The sequence below is a fragment of the Anomaloglossus baeobatrachus genome, chromosome 2, assembly GCF_048569485.1.
Source record: "Anomaloglossus baeobatrachus isolate aAnoBae1 chromosome 2, aAnoBae1.hap1, whole genome shotgun sequence".
Classification (NCBI taxonomy): domain Eukaryota; kingdom Metazoa; phylum Chordata; class Amphibia; order Anura; family Aromobatidae; genus Anomaloglossus; species Anomaloglossus baeobatrachus.
In genome coordinates, this window is record NC_134354.1 from 428,795,139 (window position 1) to 428,812,465 (window position 17,327).

The 17,327-nt window shown below is 44.4% G+C and overlaps 1 protein-coding gene across 1 annotated transcript in view; it reads left to right on the plus strand.

Moving 5' to 3' along the window:
- MED13 (mediator complex subunit 13) overlaps window positions 1-17,327 on the plus strand; it is a 196,762-nt gene that overhangs the window by 47,965 nt on the left and 131,470 nt on the right. Inside the window, exons 4-5 of the mRNA XM_075336235.1 lie at window positions 16,853-16,998; window positions 17,093-17,290. Of these exons, the coding sequence (XP_075192350.1) occupies window positions 16,853-16,998; window positions 17,093-17,290 (344 nt within the window). The remainder of the gene's footprint in view (window positions 1-16,852; window positions 16,999-17,092; window positions 17,291-17,327) is intronic.

Genomic DNA, 17,327 nt, shown 5'->3' on the forward strand with positions numbered 1-17,327 from the left:
GGGGAGGGGCTTTACACTTTTAGTGTAATACTTTGTGCGGCCTCCGGAGGCATAGCTATACACCCAATTGTCTGGGTCTCCCAATGGAGCGACAAAGAAAAGCAGTTTACACAATCAGCTGATGCATCAGTAGAAGAAAAATAAAAACTAGACTCCTCTGTGCAGACTCTTGTCTGATCACTGATCAGACAAGATCAGTTATCCAGGTTATCAGCCTTATTAACATGCTGCGTTTTTTTTTGGGACCACAAAAACGCAGCAAAAAAACAACCCGCTGTGTGCAGACAGCAAAAATGAAAACTTATAGACTTTGCTGGTGAAGCAAAGTCATGCAGTTTTCTGAACAAAAACGCTGTAAAAAAAAACGCCTAGTGCGCCTAAAGGGTGCTTTACACGAGACGAGCTATCGTGCGATATGTCGTCGGGGTCACGGTTTTCGTGACACACATCTGGCATCATTCATGACGTCGTCTCGTGTAACACCTCTGAGCGACGCAGTATTGCTCACAAATCGTGAGTCGTGTACTCGTCGCTCAGTTTCAAAATATTGTTTATTTAAAATGGCGCCGGTCGTTCATTGTACCCAGGGCAGCACACATCGCTCTGTGTGACACCCCGGGAGCGATGAACTCAGCGTACCTGCGTCCCGCGGCTCCCTCCGGCAATGCGGAAGGAAGAAGGAGGTGGGCGGGATGTTTACGTCCCGCTCATCTCCGCCCCTACACTTCTATTGGCCGACCGATGTGTGACGTCGCTGTGACGCCGAACGTCCCTCCCACTTCAGGAAGTGGATGTTCGTCGCCCACAGCGAGGTCGTGCGGAAGGTAAGTGCGTGTGATGGGGGTTAAACGAGTTTGTGCACCACGGGCAGTGATTTGCCCGTGACGCAAAAACGACGGGGGCGGGTGCGATCGCTCGTGCTATCGCTCGATAGATTGACTCGTGTAAAGCAGGCATTAGACTGATGTTGGCTGATGCCCCTATATGTATGAAGGCACCAACTGACTAATTGCTGGGAGATGTAGATCGGACAGGTCTTATTACATACTGCTGGTCACTCTGCTCTCCCTAGGAAAAGCTGCTGGCAGACATGGCTGTCGGTGGCTTTCTCATTAAGAACATTAGTGCCCTTTTAAAACGTGCACTCTTGTGTATCAGAGACGGATGAAATGGTTATCAGCCAGGCAATGTTCAGCCAGCAGCCATGTAATGTATATGGGGGGCTTTAGACTCGCACCCATTTCATTTAAAGAAGTTAGGGGGAGGATGGCTTAGTACATAATGGTTGCAAACACCAGAAAGCCCTGTTGACTACAATGGTGTTCATCATCTGGTTTTCATACGTGACTGGCACAATAAGGAAGCATAGTGTAACTGATCTGACTCGGCATTAGGTTTGTTTGTAGAAGGAAACCGAATTAAATGCCGGTGTGTAAATAATCATCCGGGGGTTGTGTCTGTAGTTCAGGTAGGGTAACTGGCAGACCTCTGGTGCTCATAGCTGCTGCGTTTGTTATATGCCATTAGTAATATGTGAGCTTGCATGCGGGGCGTAATTACAGGTTGTGTTACGGGGTGACATTTTGCAGGTAATTTAGAGCTGTAGAATTATTAATGTCGTCACAATCTGCCGGCTTGTGGTGCTGCCCTCTCTAATGGCAGCGTGGCTTCCACCGCCTGTCTGTCACTTGTGTGTTATTGTGCCTGAGATATGGCATCTTAGCCCTGGCCTCTGGCCGCAATGATTATCACCACTGCCATTCAGTAACTGGCAGATTTACACATGGCATAACGTAGCCTGAATCCTAGGCAATAGAGGTGCGTCCACCTAATTTAGGCACTCCATAAGATTCTTTGTTGTTGTTGTATGTCTTTTCAAAATTGTTGAACTGGTTAAAAAGATCAATAGTCTTGTCAGCAGGGTCTCATTACCCCCCCAAACTATTCATATGCACATGTAGCTCTTTCAAAGACAAGTCCGGCACTACCTTTACATGGCCAGTCCGTTCCTACATTTTTAGTAAATCAGTGTTTGAATTGTTACACAAGGCTATAGATCTGAAGCCTCTGTCACTCCAGCTCTATTCCTTTCCCATCACAACCGCCTCTTGCTTGACTGATGACCTGCAGCTGGAGGAGGCGGCGCTGGGCAAGGAATAGAGCTGGAGTGACTGAGGCTTCAGATCTGCAGTCTAATCTCAGTAATGGTGGAACGGACTGGCCATGTAGCTGTATTGCTGGACTTTCACATTCCCTATGTGCACAGCTTTCCAGGGTGTTTTTGGATTAGAAATTTGAGCGGAAAGTCTCCAAAACTCCTCAAACGTGGAAGTTTGGCTCCGTTTTTGCTTTAAACACTGTTCATTGCTAAAGCCGATTTCAGATGTTCTTTCTGTATATATACATAGCTGGTTACAAATCATTTCCAAGGCCAGTCTCCTATGTGAGTAATGGCAATGTATGAGTAAAAATCCCTCACTTTATGGATGAGCCTTATGAGATCCATTTTTTTTTTTTTTTGCAGTCATATTCTTGAAAAATTGAGTCTTTCCAAAATACTGAAGCAAATGCATCCTCAGATTTTATTCTCCATCCACCCATGTGGAAAAGCTTATCTGAACCGTTCAATAACGTTGGTGTGCGTCTCAGAAGAGCATATAATGTACAGATTGGAGATGTGCAATTATCTATGGAAGGCAAATGCAGGGTCCATAAATTCTCCTGCACCTATCCACACAATTTAGATCTGATTAGTGCATGCTGAGACTTTTTCTCAAATAGGACACCATTTGTGTGAGAACCTTTCAGGGGGCTTTACACGCTACGATATCGTTAATGTTTTATCGTTGGGGTCACGTTGTTAGCGACGCACATCCGGCGTCATTAACGGTATCGCAGCGTGTGACACTTACCAGCGACCTTAAGCGACCTCAAAAATGGTGAAAATCGTTCACCATGGAGAGGTCGTCCCAAAACCAAAAATCGGTAAGGGTTGATTATCGATGTGGTTCGTCGCTCCTGCAGCAGCACACATCGCTGTGTGTGACACCGCTTACCTGCTGCCGGCCGCAATGCGAAAGGAAGGAGGTGGGCGGGATGTTACGTCCCGCTCATCTCCACCCCCTCTGATTTGATTGGCCAGCCGCTTGGTGACGTCACTGTGATGCCGAACGTTCCTCCCCCTTGAGGGAGGGATTGTTCGGCAGTCACAGCGACGACTACGACCAGGTAAGTGCGTGTGACGCTACCGTAGCGATAATGTTCGCTGCAGCAGCGATCACACGATATCTCACACACGACGGGGGCGGGTGCTTACACGCTCGATATTGCTAGCGATATTGTAGCGTGTAAAGCCTGCTTTCGTCAGCATGGTGCCATTGAGTTACATTGGTCTGTGTGCAATCTGTCATGTAAATGGCCTGATAATATGCTTAAAGCACCACTCCAGCGGTTGCTCCAGAGTTTCCTGGAGTGCGCTGGAGGTCACTCTTCAATACAAGTCTATGGGAGCCTCGTTCTGGCTCTTATAGACTTCCATTGAGCGCTTGTGATGTAACTTCTGACTACTGCCCAACTTTTGCCCAGTCAGACGTTAGAGGCACAAGGTGGTGCAGTGAGACTAGAGCAGGGCTGATAAAAGGTGGAAATGTCAGATCAGACCAGGGGCAGGGACCTTAGATTAAAAGCACCACTCCAGCACTGAAAATAACTAACAATAATGCTGGAGTGCTGCTTATCTGAGACTAAGCAGCCTTGTGCTTAAAGGGAAAGTGCCAGCAATTGTTTTTGTTATTTTTTTAAATAACTGAAAAAATATAAATTATTAATGTTTTAATTGCTTCTTTAAAAGTTATCATTTTGTTTTTAATGCAGCAAAATATGAAAAAAATATTTTAAGAGTTTATGTTCCACTTTTAAACACTAGGGAAAGCCGCTGCTGAAAACAAAGTGAAAACTAGCCTGGATTACAGCTGCAGTAAAGTGGGCAGAATCTGCTCTCCTGTGTGATGTCACCTCTCCTTTCACCGTCTGGGTGTTTCTGGAAGGATAAGGGAGGATGAAATTTAGGATCACAGTGCAGAGCCATTTTATTGGGGACTGCAAAGTGATCCTGATATGTCTAAAGTGTCACTGAGGACAGCTGCATGGTGCCTCATGATATAACGGGTACTAGAGAGGAAAAGGCATTGGCACTCAGCTCAATATATAATGCATGACAATCAATATATAAATAACCAGAAATCTTTTATTGAAAACATACCCCAATAAAAACATTTAAAAGGCAAAAAACACCGGACAAGAAAAACAATGATAAGCTGTGGTGCTATACAATGATGCAAAATATTAACCAGCAAAGGACAAAATAGCCATAGGACATATCAATGAGTCCATTCAAGAGATGCAAAAACATACATATATAATGGCAAGGCTGGATAATTGCACACATGAAATAACCCACCATAAAAGAAGTACATCACTGTTAAGAGCCTAAGTGAGCAAGATAGCAATCAGAAGTCTGGTGAACCCCCCACACCCAACGCGTGTCGCTCATCAAGTGAGCTTCATCAGGAGAGAATGAGGTGAGTATGAGTCAAAAAGTACAAGTATATATACCTAAATCAATTAAAAACATTAGATACCGGTGTCCATGTGGCATGCTGCGACGTCCAGGAAGTAGAAAGCAGAAAGCCCTGAGCAATCAAGCGCTGAGTCTCAGTGTGATCTGAGCATGCGTCCAATGATATAGTGAAAAACTACAAAAGTCAGAGAAGTACTGCACATGTGCTGACCAAAGTAGTCAAATGCAGAGTAAATCGAGCAGGAGAACTACAAACAACGTATCCCAGCCACACACAACAGGCATACCACCACAGTATAGCAAGCACTAAAAAGCAGCAGCACACTGATAGATCTACAGCACTGTAAAGCAGGAATGAGTAGTAAATATCAAAGTAGTATGGCATGAATGAAAAGGGTGAATGTTTGAACGCTCAGTAATAAATAATATGATCAAAGAAAGGTCAATATGTAAATAAGTACACAGTGCACACTCTGAGATAAAAGGTGCAGCTAAAGTGTACAGAAGCAAATACCTGCCTAAACCACAGTGAAAGTACAAAAATGCAGAAATATAGATACATGCATATATATGGGCCCCATGATATAACGGGCCCCATGATACACTGTGCTCCGCAATACCTTGCCCCATGATATACAGTGCTCCGCTATACCGTGCCCCATGATATACAGTGCCCCATGATATACAGCGCTCTGCTATACCGTGCCCCATGATATACAGCGCTCTGCTATACCGTGCCCCATGATATACAGTGCTCTGCTATACCGTGCCCCATGATATACAGTGCCCCATGATATACAGCGCTCTGCTATACCGTGCCCCATGATATACAGCGCTCTGCTATACCGTGCCCCATGATATACAGTGCTCTGCTATACCGTGCCCCATGATATACAGTGCTCCATAATATACAGTGCTCTGCTATACCGTGCTCCATAATACAGATCTGTGTCCGTGTATGCAGAGCAAACCAGCGTGTGATTTCTCTGCTTTGCTTTGAACACTGCGGCAGGGAATAGTGATCTTCAGCAGGCATTGTACTATAGATGTTAGGCCCTGGTACTCATCCCTTCCCATCGCTTCATTAGTTGGGAGTCAAATGTGCAAACATTGTTAAAAGGGTTGCCTTAACCTCCGTCCTGCAGGGGCGCCCCTGATAATTGACAGTTCTGGCCCTTGGCATGGCTCTCGGATGCTGCTAGCAGAGGCACCTATATCTCTGCAGCCTCAGAGGAGCACTTACACACTATATAGCAAATTCCTGGCCTAGGAGACCGGTCATCTTGGACATGAATGGATCCCTAGCTATCCAGCGGTGTACTATAGTATTAAAGATTCCTCTGTACATGAGAAGAGAGGATTTTATGAAGAGTGAAATTGCTTTTTGCAAACACTTTGCAGTTGTCCATTTCATAAGATGAGGCACCTTTTAAGATTGGCAGGTGACACAGCAGACTTTTCTTCTATTTTGTCATGCATTTCTGTGCCTTTCCCGTGTCCTCTCTAGCTCATCAGGCATGTACTGGTTTCCCATCCAGGTACGTGGGTGTACAAAAAAATAAACACTTCCCTGCTGTGACCTTTAATCTTCTCGTCACAGCAACAATTACAAGATAAAATGAACAAAGTACACCCTGCTGCCTGCAGATCCATTGTTACATGTCTTGCTTATGCATGTGTGCATGATGATAATCCGGTAAACGGGTACTCTTCAGCGGGCGTCAGTTTGGTAATAGTCATAATAGTGTTATGTAATGAATCAATGTGTGTATGAAAACAAGAATGCAGCGATACAAAGAACACAGATCAGAAGGTGACGGACATTTTTCTATTTCATTTGAAAACTTTCATTTAGATATTGATGGCAGGAACAGATCTCATAACATTTGGGACAGGGCCGTGTCTACCATTGTGTAATCTCCTTCTTTTCACAACAGTCTGAGAACATCTGGGACGTGAGGAAACCAGTTCTGGAGTTTTGGGAGAGGAATGTTGTCCCATTGTTGTCTCTAGGATTCTAGCTGCCCAACAGTCCTTGATCGTTTTTGACACTGCTTTTATTGTCTCGGTTTGGTGTCATCCTTTTAAATTAAAGTGCTCTGTTTTTGAAACATTCCACAGATTGGAAAAACGCACCGCAGTTCAGTTTACGCAGCGTAAAAAAAAGCCTAGAGGATATGAGATTTCTATTAATCCCATGCACTTTGCTTGTACTGTAAAACGCTGCGTTGAAAACGTGATAAAAGCTCATCGTGAGCATGAAGCCTTAGGATAACAAGCTGGATGGTCCCTCTCCTCTCCAGTCCACAAATAAATAATTTAACATTTTGATTCATTCGATCATACACCACTTTTCCATTTTGGCTCAGTCTGTTTTAAATAAGCTTTGGCCCAAACAGGACCGCAGCATTTCTGGATTGGGTTAATGTATGGCTTCTTCTTTTCATAAGAGATTTGACTTGGATTGCACGACAAACTGTACTCGGTGACAGTGATTTCTGGAAGTATTCCAAGCCCATACAGTGATTCGTATGACTGAATCATGTCTGATTTTAGTGTATTGCCACTTGAGGGCTCCTAGATCACAATCATCCAATATTGACCTTTTTTTCTTTGTTCCTTGTGCACTTTGATTTCTCCAGAATCTCTGAATCTTTGAATATATCCCTCCATCTACAGAACATAATATCAAGTCTTTTCTATTTTACCTTGAGGAATATTTTTCTGAAATTGTTCCACAATTTTAGGTGCAGTTCACAGATTGGTGAACCTCCGAGTATTTTTGCTTCTGAGAGACTCTGCCTCTCTAACATTATTATCTTTTTATAAACCTATACAAGTAGCCTCTTCGGAAGGAAGGAGAATTGATCTCTGACACCACCTATTGGATGTAGCAATCCTAAAAGTCAATTTCGACACTTTAAAAAACATTGTTACATGATTTAGGATAAGATGCTAAACCACAAACTCCACTTCAGACAAGTGTTTTGGGGTGTTGCATCTCACCAGTGCAATGCAGGAGATTTCTTCTACCTAGGTAAGGGGCCCCTGGCTCCAGGTCTAAGGCTATGTCCGCACGTTGCGTTCTTGATTTGACAAAAAAAATGGACCCTCTGGCAGACTTGACAACTGTAAACACTGCATTTGACAAGAACAACAACAAAAAAACGTGAAAATGCATGCATTTTTTAAAGGAGAAAATATGATAGGAAAAAAAATAGAATATATAGAAAGAAATAACAGAATAGCTTGATAGAGCAATAGCTAGCTTGGACAGCTGTTTGTTTGTTTTTTTTTTTGTTTTTTTGGGAAAAAAATATAAAAAAAATATGGGGTCCCCCCCATTTTTTTCATCTCCAGCACAGGAACAGCACCATCTGCAGGCTGCAACCCTCAGCTGTACCTTGGCTTGTTATGAAAATTAGAGGTGATTCCACACTCACTTCTTCCCGTTGCCCTGGTGTGGTGGCAATCGGAATAATGAGTTAATGGCAACCACTAAGTCCTAGATTAGTGATGTCAGTCATCTGAGACCCCGCCCACATCACTAATCTGGTGAACGTAAATAAACACCCCCACCCTCTTTCACCACTTTATTAACTCTAACACACCCTTCAGGTCTGAAGTAATCCACACGAGGTCCCACGGCAATTTAGCTCTCCTGCATCCCTGTCATGTCACAGCGATCATCATAGAGCATGACTTCCCGCTGATGGCAGACAGACAAAGCCACGCAATGAGAATGAACTCGGGCAGTAGTCCGGATCCCTCCATTGTGACATCAGAGGTTCACAAGAGTTCATTCTTAGTGCGCGGCTCTGTGTCTATGTCGTGGCCTGAATTGCGGTCACAGGTGAAGGACTCCAGCTCTGACCGGAAATCACCTGATTGACGGCACCACTGATTGCACGGCTCACTTCAGTCACTCGGGTGATTTGCTGTCACGGGTGGAGGACTCCAGTTGTGGCTGCGGCTAACCTGAGTGACGTCACCGTTGATAGCGTGACTCCCTTCAGTTGCTGTGTGTAGCTGACAGCGGGCAGTCTTGTTCTATGGCGCTTGCTGTGAGTAGCAGTGCTGGAAGCTTCGTGGGATCTCGTGTGAATTACGTCGGACCTGGAGGGGTTTTTGGCGGGGTTAATAAAGTGATGAAAGAGGGTGGCTTTTTTGTCTTTTTAAATAAAGGAATTTTCGGTGTTCGTGTTTATTTACTTTCATTTAGATTAGTGATGACGGGGTGTCTCATAGACGCCTGCCATCACTTAGCTAGGACTTAGTGTCAGCTATGGGCTGCCATTAACTTCTTATTTCCCTGATTGCCACTGCACCAGGGCAATCGTGATGAGCTCAGTAAAGTCCCAGGGCTGTCACATTTAATGGATGTGGCAACTCCGGGCGGCTGCTGGCTGATAATTTTAGGCTGGGGGCTCCGAATAAAGTGGGTCTCCCAGCCTGAGAATACCAGCCCCCAACTGTAAGGCTTTATCTTGGCTGGGTATCAAAATTGAGGGCGACTGCACGCTGTTTTGTTTTTTATAATTATTATTTTACTGTACGACAGACCCGCCCAACGGCGGCTGACTGGTGGTAGTCAGACAGCTGTCACTCAGTGTGGGTGTCTGACTGCAACCAGTCATAGGCACCGGTGGGCGGGGGAAGCAGTGAATATGAAATGAGCCTAATGAGCGGGTGCAATGAATTTGAAATGAGCCTAATGAGCGGCCGGCACTTTCAGAAGCAGGAGAGGCCGCGGAGAGCAGTGTGACAGCCGCATCGGTGATCGGTGAGTATGAAGCGGAGAGACAGAAACAGAGAGAATGAAGAAAAGTTGATGACCTGCATTTTGTTGACAAATACAGCTAAACTTTTGGTTGCGTTTTGACACACCTCATTCATTTCAATGGGTGACAAAACGTTACCAAAACGGAAAAAGTGACGTGTGTTTTTTTTTTTTTTTTTTAGGCAAAGTTTTTGACAAATATTTATCAAACAAAACGCCTAAAAAAAAAAGCAACGTGTGCATGAAATTTCTGATTTCTCATAGACTTTGCAGGGGAAGCAAAAGCATGCAGGCAATGACAGTGCAGCTTAAAACAACCAAAAGACAAGAAAAAACGCAACGTGCGGACAAAGCCTTAGGCTATGTGTCCACGGTAGAATGTTGCTGCGGATTTTTCTGCATGAAAATCTGCGACTTTCCCGGCAAATCCGCACCTTTTCAAAGGTGCGGATTTGCCGTGGAATTGCCGCGGATTTTTTTTTTTCCCAATTCTGAAGCCAAAATCCGCAACAATAATTGACACGTTGCAGATTTTTTTCCGGCAAATCCGCAGCATGGGCACAGCATTTCCAAAATGCCCTAGAAATGGCTGGGAAGTGCCGCTGCTGCAGGTTTTCGGAAAATCCGCGGCTTTTCCGCGAGAAATCCGCGGCAAAATCCGCGCATTTTCCGCAGCGTGGGCACATAGCCTAAGGGGGAAGGGTTCTTGCTCCGAAGAGTGCCAAGGCTTGTTAAAGGGTCTATATTGAGTTTTAGGCTATGTCCGCACACTGAGTATTTGGTTGCTGAAATTTCTGCACCAAATCTGCATCTCTTGGCAGAAAAAAAACACATTTTTCTCCTCTTCTTCTTTTTTTTTTGCAATTGTTTTCTAAGATTTTTGGGGTGGAAAAAACGCTGCAAAAACCCTGAAAGAGTTGACATGCTGCAGATATCGGCATCAAATCTGCAAGGAAAAAAAATGTGCACAAAACTTCAGGATTTTCATTGACTTTGCTGGCATAAGAGTTTGCATGCAGTTTTGTGACAGAACTGCATTAAACGCATATAAAAACCATACTGTGTGCACTAGATTGCTACATCCAGAAATCAAGTCCTCTATCTTCTGATGAGGCGAATTGCATCTTTAAAGTCCCAGAGGAGCATTGCATGGTCTATAAATCTTCTTTTGTCGGCTTATCCTTTCCCCTTAGTTCCCCCTGTCAGAGACCTCTCACCTAGCCATTTTAATTCTGGTTTGCACTGATGAGGGGGTAACACCCTGCAACACGTGTATGCAAATTCAGTTTCTGGTTTGTCATGTGGCAAGGCTCGTTTAAAGGGTAGGCATGCAGTTTTGTGACAACTGCACCCAAATCACATCAAAAAGGCGGTGTGTGCACATAGCCCAAGAGGCTGATCTGGCTTCTGGTAGCATGGTGTCTTTCTTCGGCAGTGTCGTGGATGTAGGGTATGGAGCAGAAAAGCTCCTGTTTGTTTTTCTTGTCCTTGGTAGCTCTCCAGCTTCGGCTGGCAGCCGTGGTGTTTTCTTGTTTCGATGCTGTAATAAGTAATGTTTTACATGACGAGCGTAGTTGAGTGCTGTCACAATGCACAGCTTTTAAGTGGTGTTTTCTAAACGTTTTATTGTCTCATTCCGCTGCTTTTTGTGGGGTTTTAGTACGCATTTGCAGCATATATACGCTATTGATTCCCTGGAGAATCGCTGGTTAACTGCAATCTGTAATGACCTAGGTTAATGCAGAATTGCTGTAATTAGCTATAAGAAGCTGCGGTTTGTATACAATGATGGGAATTAGTGACCATGTACACGGCGTAACGTTCATTAGTGGCCGCTTACCCTGGAACACACCAGGTAGGTTCTTGTTCTTGTGCCCCCCTTTATGACCTTGGCCTTCCTAAAACCACTTTTTTTTTTTATTTTCTTTTTAATAAAGAATGCCATGTATGTGAACGGTCATCTCGTCTGAACTTCATTCCGAGAGGTGCTTTAGAGCTACCTTGTGGATCATTGGGAGCTGTGGGCAGGAGATGTCCATCGAATTCTATGGGAAAGTGCTATGCATGCTCTGTAACCTGTGCAAAGGAGGACGAGGAGATGAGCTGTCAATAGCCTGTTGTGAATGACGAATGCATGGTGCATAGATGGAAGGCTATGTTCACATATTGCGTGTTTCTTCAGCTAAAAGCTATCTCAGAAATCTCATGCACACCATTGCTTTTTGTTTTCCTGATTGAATTGGAAAACTGCTGCTTTTCTGAGAACGGCAGCCTATCAATGCTTTCAGCGTTTTTGGCGCACACCCCCGCCACGCCAAGCAATAGGAGCGTGGAAAACACAAGCGAGCATTTCTGCTGCCTTTTTGGTTAATGAATGAAACTAACTTTCTCATACATGCACTGTAGAACAATGTAGGCATACCATTATATTTTTTTGGACCATAAGACGCACCTTGGGTTTATAGGGAAAAAAACTGAAGCAAAAAATGTCACGACGTACTGTTATAAGAGATCTGCTGCCGATACTGTTATGGGGGTTTGTAATATTCCCCATCCTGAGCCCCTTCCAAGTGTATATGTCCTCCATCCTGGTGTATGTGTTCCCCTTCCTGGTATAGATGTACCATTGTGGTATATATGTCTGCTATCATGGGCCCATCCTGGTATATATGCCCCCTGTTAGGCCGTACACTTAGAAATAATGAAACCATTCTAGTCCCCTTCCATCCGCTCCCCCGACGCGGCTTCCTTTTCTGATGCCGGCAACTGACTTTTGTATGTAAGTGATGGGCAGTGTATGACGACATGGTCATTTGCCACCAACTCGCAGGCGTGCTCAAGGCAGGAGCAGGGTCGCTACCTCAGGAGCAGTGAATATTCCTTTCCCCACTAAAGGGAAATGAATATTCACTGCTCCCTATGCCCATAATCCCACCCACCTCTCTTGACCAGGGTCAGTGATCGTAAATGACAATGAACAGTTTTACTTTTACTGAGGCCAGCACTTATAGGAGGGTGGGATTATGGATGTGGGGAGTAGTGAATATTCATTTCCCTTTATTTGGGTAATGAATATTCACTTCTCCTGCCACCGATTTCCTGCAACAGCGACCCTGCTCTTGTCTACTGTGACCCACCTTCCCCCACAGTGAGCCGGGTACATTCTTACTACTATAAGGCTACTTTCACACATCCGGTTTGAGCAGTGCGGCTCAATCCGGCTGTGAAACCTGTGCAATGGATGCGGCGAAAACACCGCATCCTTTGCATAAGTTTTTACATGCGGCCCGTCCGTTTTTTTCCGATTGCGGCATGCTACTGAGCATGCGCAGTGGAAGAAACCGCATGCGGCGGCCGGATGCGTTTTTTTTCCACATCGCGCCGCATCCGGTGTCCATAGGCATGCATTGAAAAATGCGCCGCAGCGGCCGGATGAGGCGCGATGTGTTTTTTTTTGCCGGAGCAAAAAACGTTCCAGGCAACGTTCCATCCGACCGCGGCATCGGCTAAATCTGCTGCATGAGGCAAAAACCGGACCGAACGCAAGCCCATGCGGCACAATACGGCACTAATGTAAGTGTATGCAAAAAAAAACCCGCAACCGGCGGCAAAAAAAACGGTTGCGGTTTTTGTGCAGAGCGCCGTATTGTGCCGCAGAGCAAATACCGGATGTGTGAAAGTAGCCTAAGACGCACCCCCATTTTTCTTTCCTAATTATGTGGAGAAAAGTGGTTCTTAAAGTCCCCCCACCCCCACCCCTCGAAAATCTGTCATTTGCAGCACATAACACAGCAAAACCTGCTTTTTACAAGCTGCTTATTTACTAAAGAAAGTTTTTTTTTTTTTCCTGCAGAATAAAAGCTGCAAAAAAGCAGCCCTAATTCAATGGGAGGCTATTTTTGATATTAGATGGTGGCTGAATAGTGCTCTGTGTACAGCAGGTATTATCAGCCGTTTATCATGTTAAGTGGCCAGAGTGAACACCACAAGGTGTCAGGATTTATTTATTTTTTTATTTTTAAATATTTAATGTAAAAACTGAAACCAAGCCACTTTTTGATGAGCATTTCATTGAAAGATATAGGAAACTGTGATGTGGCAGGTGTGACTACAGCAGTAAAGTACAGCAAGGGCCTGTTCACGCGAGCTGACCTGCAGCATGATAAACCTTTACCGAACTCAGCGTCCATTTAATAGCCTGTATACACAGGCAGACCAAAGTAAACAATGAGTACTGAGTGATCTGTAATAGGCTGCTCAATGCACATAGGCTGCCATGGTCTCAGCAGTGCGAGTCCTGATGACTGCGCATAAGATCATTTCACCCGATGAGCGAGCATTTGGCTTGTTCATCAGGTGTTCGGCAGCCTGATTAAATTGCATGATTGTCATGAAATAAGCCATTTTAAGAACACTCAATTCATTATTATCTTTCAGTGTAGATGCAGCTCTAATTGTGTGTATCAGTTTGACTTCCTCAGGAGCACTCCAGAAGATAATGGTGCTGAATTTCTGTTGCGTTGATCTGGTTCCAATAAGATATTTAGAACAGAGTGGTGGTTAAAATCCCTCCACGACCGGAGAATGTATTAGGGCGTTCCCAATCATGGAGGGGTGACCACCACCTGCTGCTGCGGTGAGTTGGCGACGATCCCTGCACATGTCTGTTGATTTGAACAGCAGACATGAGCAGCTATCAGGTGTGGGTGGAGCTGCGATTCACCCACGCTTGGTAACCCCTTAGATCGCGCTTTCGAAATGTGACAGCGTGATTTAAATGACCGTTGCGAGTAAATTGCCTTTCCCCGCCACCATTGGAGGCCCCGTGATGCAATCACGGGGAGCCAATGGTTGCCATGGTAGAGAACTGGTCATGTGATGACTCATGTCACTATCATGACATACTTCCTGTTACAGCCGGTAGAGCAGCGGCTCTAACAGAACACAGCATTTCTCCTGATCAGAACGATGCTGCTGTGATCAACATAAATGAATCAGCGACCAGACTGCTGATCCTTAGGCTATGTGCCCACGGGACTCTGTACCCACGAATATATCCGCAGGGTTTCCCTCAGCAGTTCCCCAGAATCCAGCGAAATACGGTAGCTGCGGCAAACCTGCGGACATTCATGCAGCTTACTTGTGGAAGTCCCGGCCTCTATCTCCATAGTAGAGAGCCGGGATTTCTACAGGTATTTCCGCGGGAATAATTGACATGCAGTTACATGCGGCTAGCGGGACATCCGCAGCATATTCCGCAGCCGCACATACCGCAGCATGAACACACACACTCTCCATGTCCCATAGGATAACATGGGGAGTGTCTGTACATGCTGAAACCTGCGGATTTATCTAGAAAATCCAGAAAATCCGCAGGTGCAAGCTGCCGTGGGCACAGGGCCTTATAGTCCCCTAGGGGAACTAGTAAAGAAAATAAAATAAATAAAAGTTCAAATAACCCCCCATTTGACCCATGGAAACTTATAGGGTTAAAAAAAATAGCAAACGCACATTTGGTATTACCTTGTTCAGAAATACCTGATCTATCAAAATCTAAAATCTCTTAATCTGATTGGTAAACACTGTAGTGGCATAAAAATTCCAAATGCCAAAATTATGTTTTTTTGGTTGTCAAAAAATTTTGCGCAAAATGCACTAACAGGCGGTCAAAACGTAGCAATAACGGTCCCATTAAAAGCATGAGTTTGAGACGCAACAAGAAAATAAGCAGTCACTGAGCCCCATAGCCCGAAAAATTAGAACGCTACGGGTCGTGAAAAAGGTGCAGAAAGTGCGCCACTCTTTTTGGACAAACTTCTGAATTTTTAACCCCTTAGATAACAATAAACCTATACATGTTTGGTGTCTACAAACTCGCACTGACCTCAGGCATCACACCAACATCAGTTTTATCATATAGTGAACACGGTGAATAAAATACCTAAAACAATTGTGCGATCACACTTTTTTTTTGCAATTTTTCCGCACTTGGAATTTTCTTTGCTTTTTTTCCAGTGCGCAATATGGTAAAACTCATGGTTTCATTTAAAAGTACAACTCGTCCCGCAAAAAACAAGCCCTCATGTGGCAAGATTGACGGGAAAAAAAAAGTTACAGCTCTCGGAGGAAGGGGGAGAAAAAAATAATAATGAAAAACGGAAAATCACCCAGGGGTGATGGGAGTTAAATTATTCCACTGGGTTAACTGTAATTTTCAATTGATGATCTGTCGTATTTAGGATGTCGGAGTGTACTTGTATTGAGCGGACTCAGGACCAGGGCCTGCAATTGTTCACTGTCTAGAAGCCTGTGCGCGCGTCTGCCTGTAACAGCAGCAATCAGAGCTAGACTCTGTGTCTACCGTTTTAACTATTTAAATGCCGTTTCTGACGGTATGTAAATGGCACAATTACTGGTGCCCATGTGCACCAGCTCCCATTGCGCATCTCCTGCACTCCCCACAAAGTTATTGTGGGATGCCAGTATAGCTGCCAGGGGCTGGGTGCACTTTTACGGCTCTTAGTGAAAACAAAAGGAAAATCCAAAACTAAAAAAAAAATTGTCCAATCCCCAAAGGGCCTACCGTATGTGTACATGTGGCGCTTTGTAGCGTTATTTGCTTTGTACTTATGGCGCTTTATAGCATTGTTTGCTTGTACATGTGGCGCTTTGTAGCGTTGTTTGCTTGTACATGTGACTTCTTTATAGCGTTGTTTGAATTGTACTAGTGGCGCTTTGTAGCATTGTTTGCTTCTTGTGATGCTTTGTAGCGTTGTTTGCTTGTACTTGTGGCGCTTTGTAGCGTTGTTTGCTTGTACTTGTGGCGCTTTGTAGCGTTGTTTGCTATGTACTTGTGGCGCTTTGTAGCGTTATTTGCTTGTACTTATGGCGCTTTATAGCATTGTTTGCTTGTACTTGTGGCGCTTTGTAGCATTGTTTGCTTGTACATGTGGTGCTTTGTAGCATTGTTTGCTTGTACATGTGGCGCTTTTGTAGCGTTGTTTGCTTGTACATGTGACTCTTTATAGCATTGTTTGCTTGTACTAGTGGCGCTTTGTAGCGTTGTTTGCTTGTACATGTGGCGCTTTGTAGCGTTGTTTGTACTTGTGGCGCTTTGTAGCGTTGTTTGTTTGTACTTGTGGCGCTTTGGTAGCATTGTTTTGTAGCATTGTTTGCTTGTACATGTGGTGCTTTGTAGCATTGTTTGCTTGTACTTATGGCGCTTTGTAGCATTGTTTGCCTGTACATGTGGCGCTTTGTAGCATTGTTTGCTTGTACTTATGGAGCTTTGTAGCATTGTTTGCTTGTACATGTGGCGCTTTGTAGCATTGTTTGCTTGTACTTATGGCGCTTTGTAGCAAAAGCAATGAGGTTTCAGAAATCTGATGCACACACAGCTTTTTAGTTTTTAATCTAATTCTTCTTGCATATATTTCAGTGTGTTTACATAGAGAATTCAGTGACAAAAAAACAAATCTCCATTTTGATTTCAGTGAGCATTTGTCCTGCTCCTTCACCTTCTTTCTTCATGGGGACAGCAATGTTTGCACAAGCGTAGAAATTAACCAGCACCAGCCCGTGTACCTCCTCAGCGAGGGAGCACCTCAACCTAGCCAGCAGTCAAGTAGCCCATTTCAAGGTAAGGTGCTGTGGAGTGTGGATTGATTGATAGCTATTCTGTATTTTTATTTCTTGATATATTTATATATTGTAAAATCTGTTACCTTTACCAGTTATCTTGAGCCCATTTGGCTTAAATGGAACCCTCACGGGGCAATCATTCAAGATGTCCGATTCTTCTACCAAGAAATTAATAGGGGAATGGAAACAGTTCTATCCCATTTCATCCAGTGTAAAGGAGTGCCCAGAGGAAAAGCAGGAGGAAATGGACTGGGAGGACGATTCACTCGCCGCCGTGGAGGTGTTAGTTGGTGAGTATTGACCATTTCTCCTTTTCTGTAAGCTGTG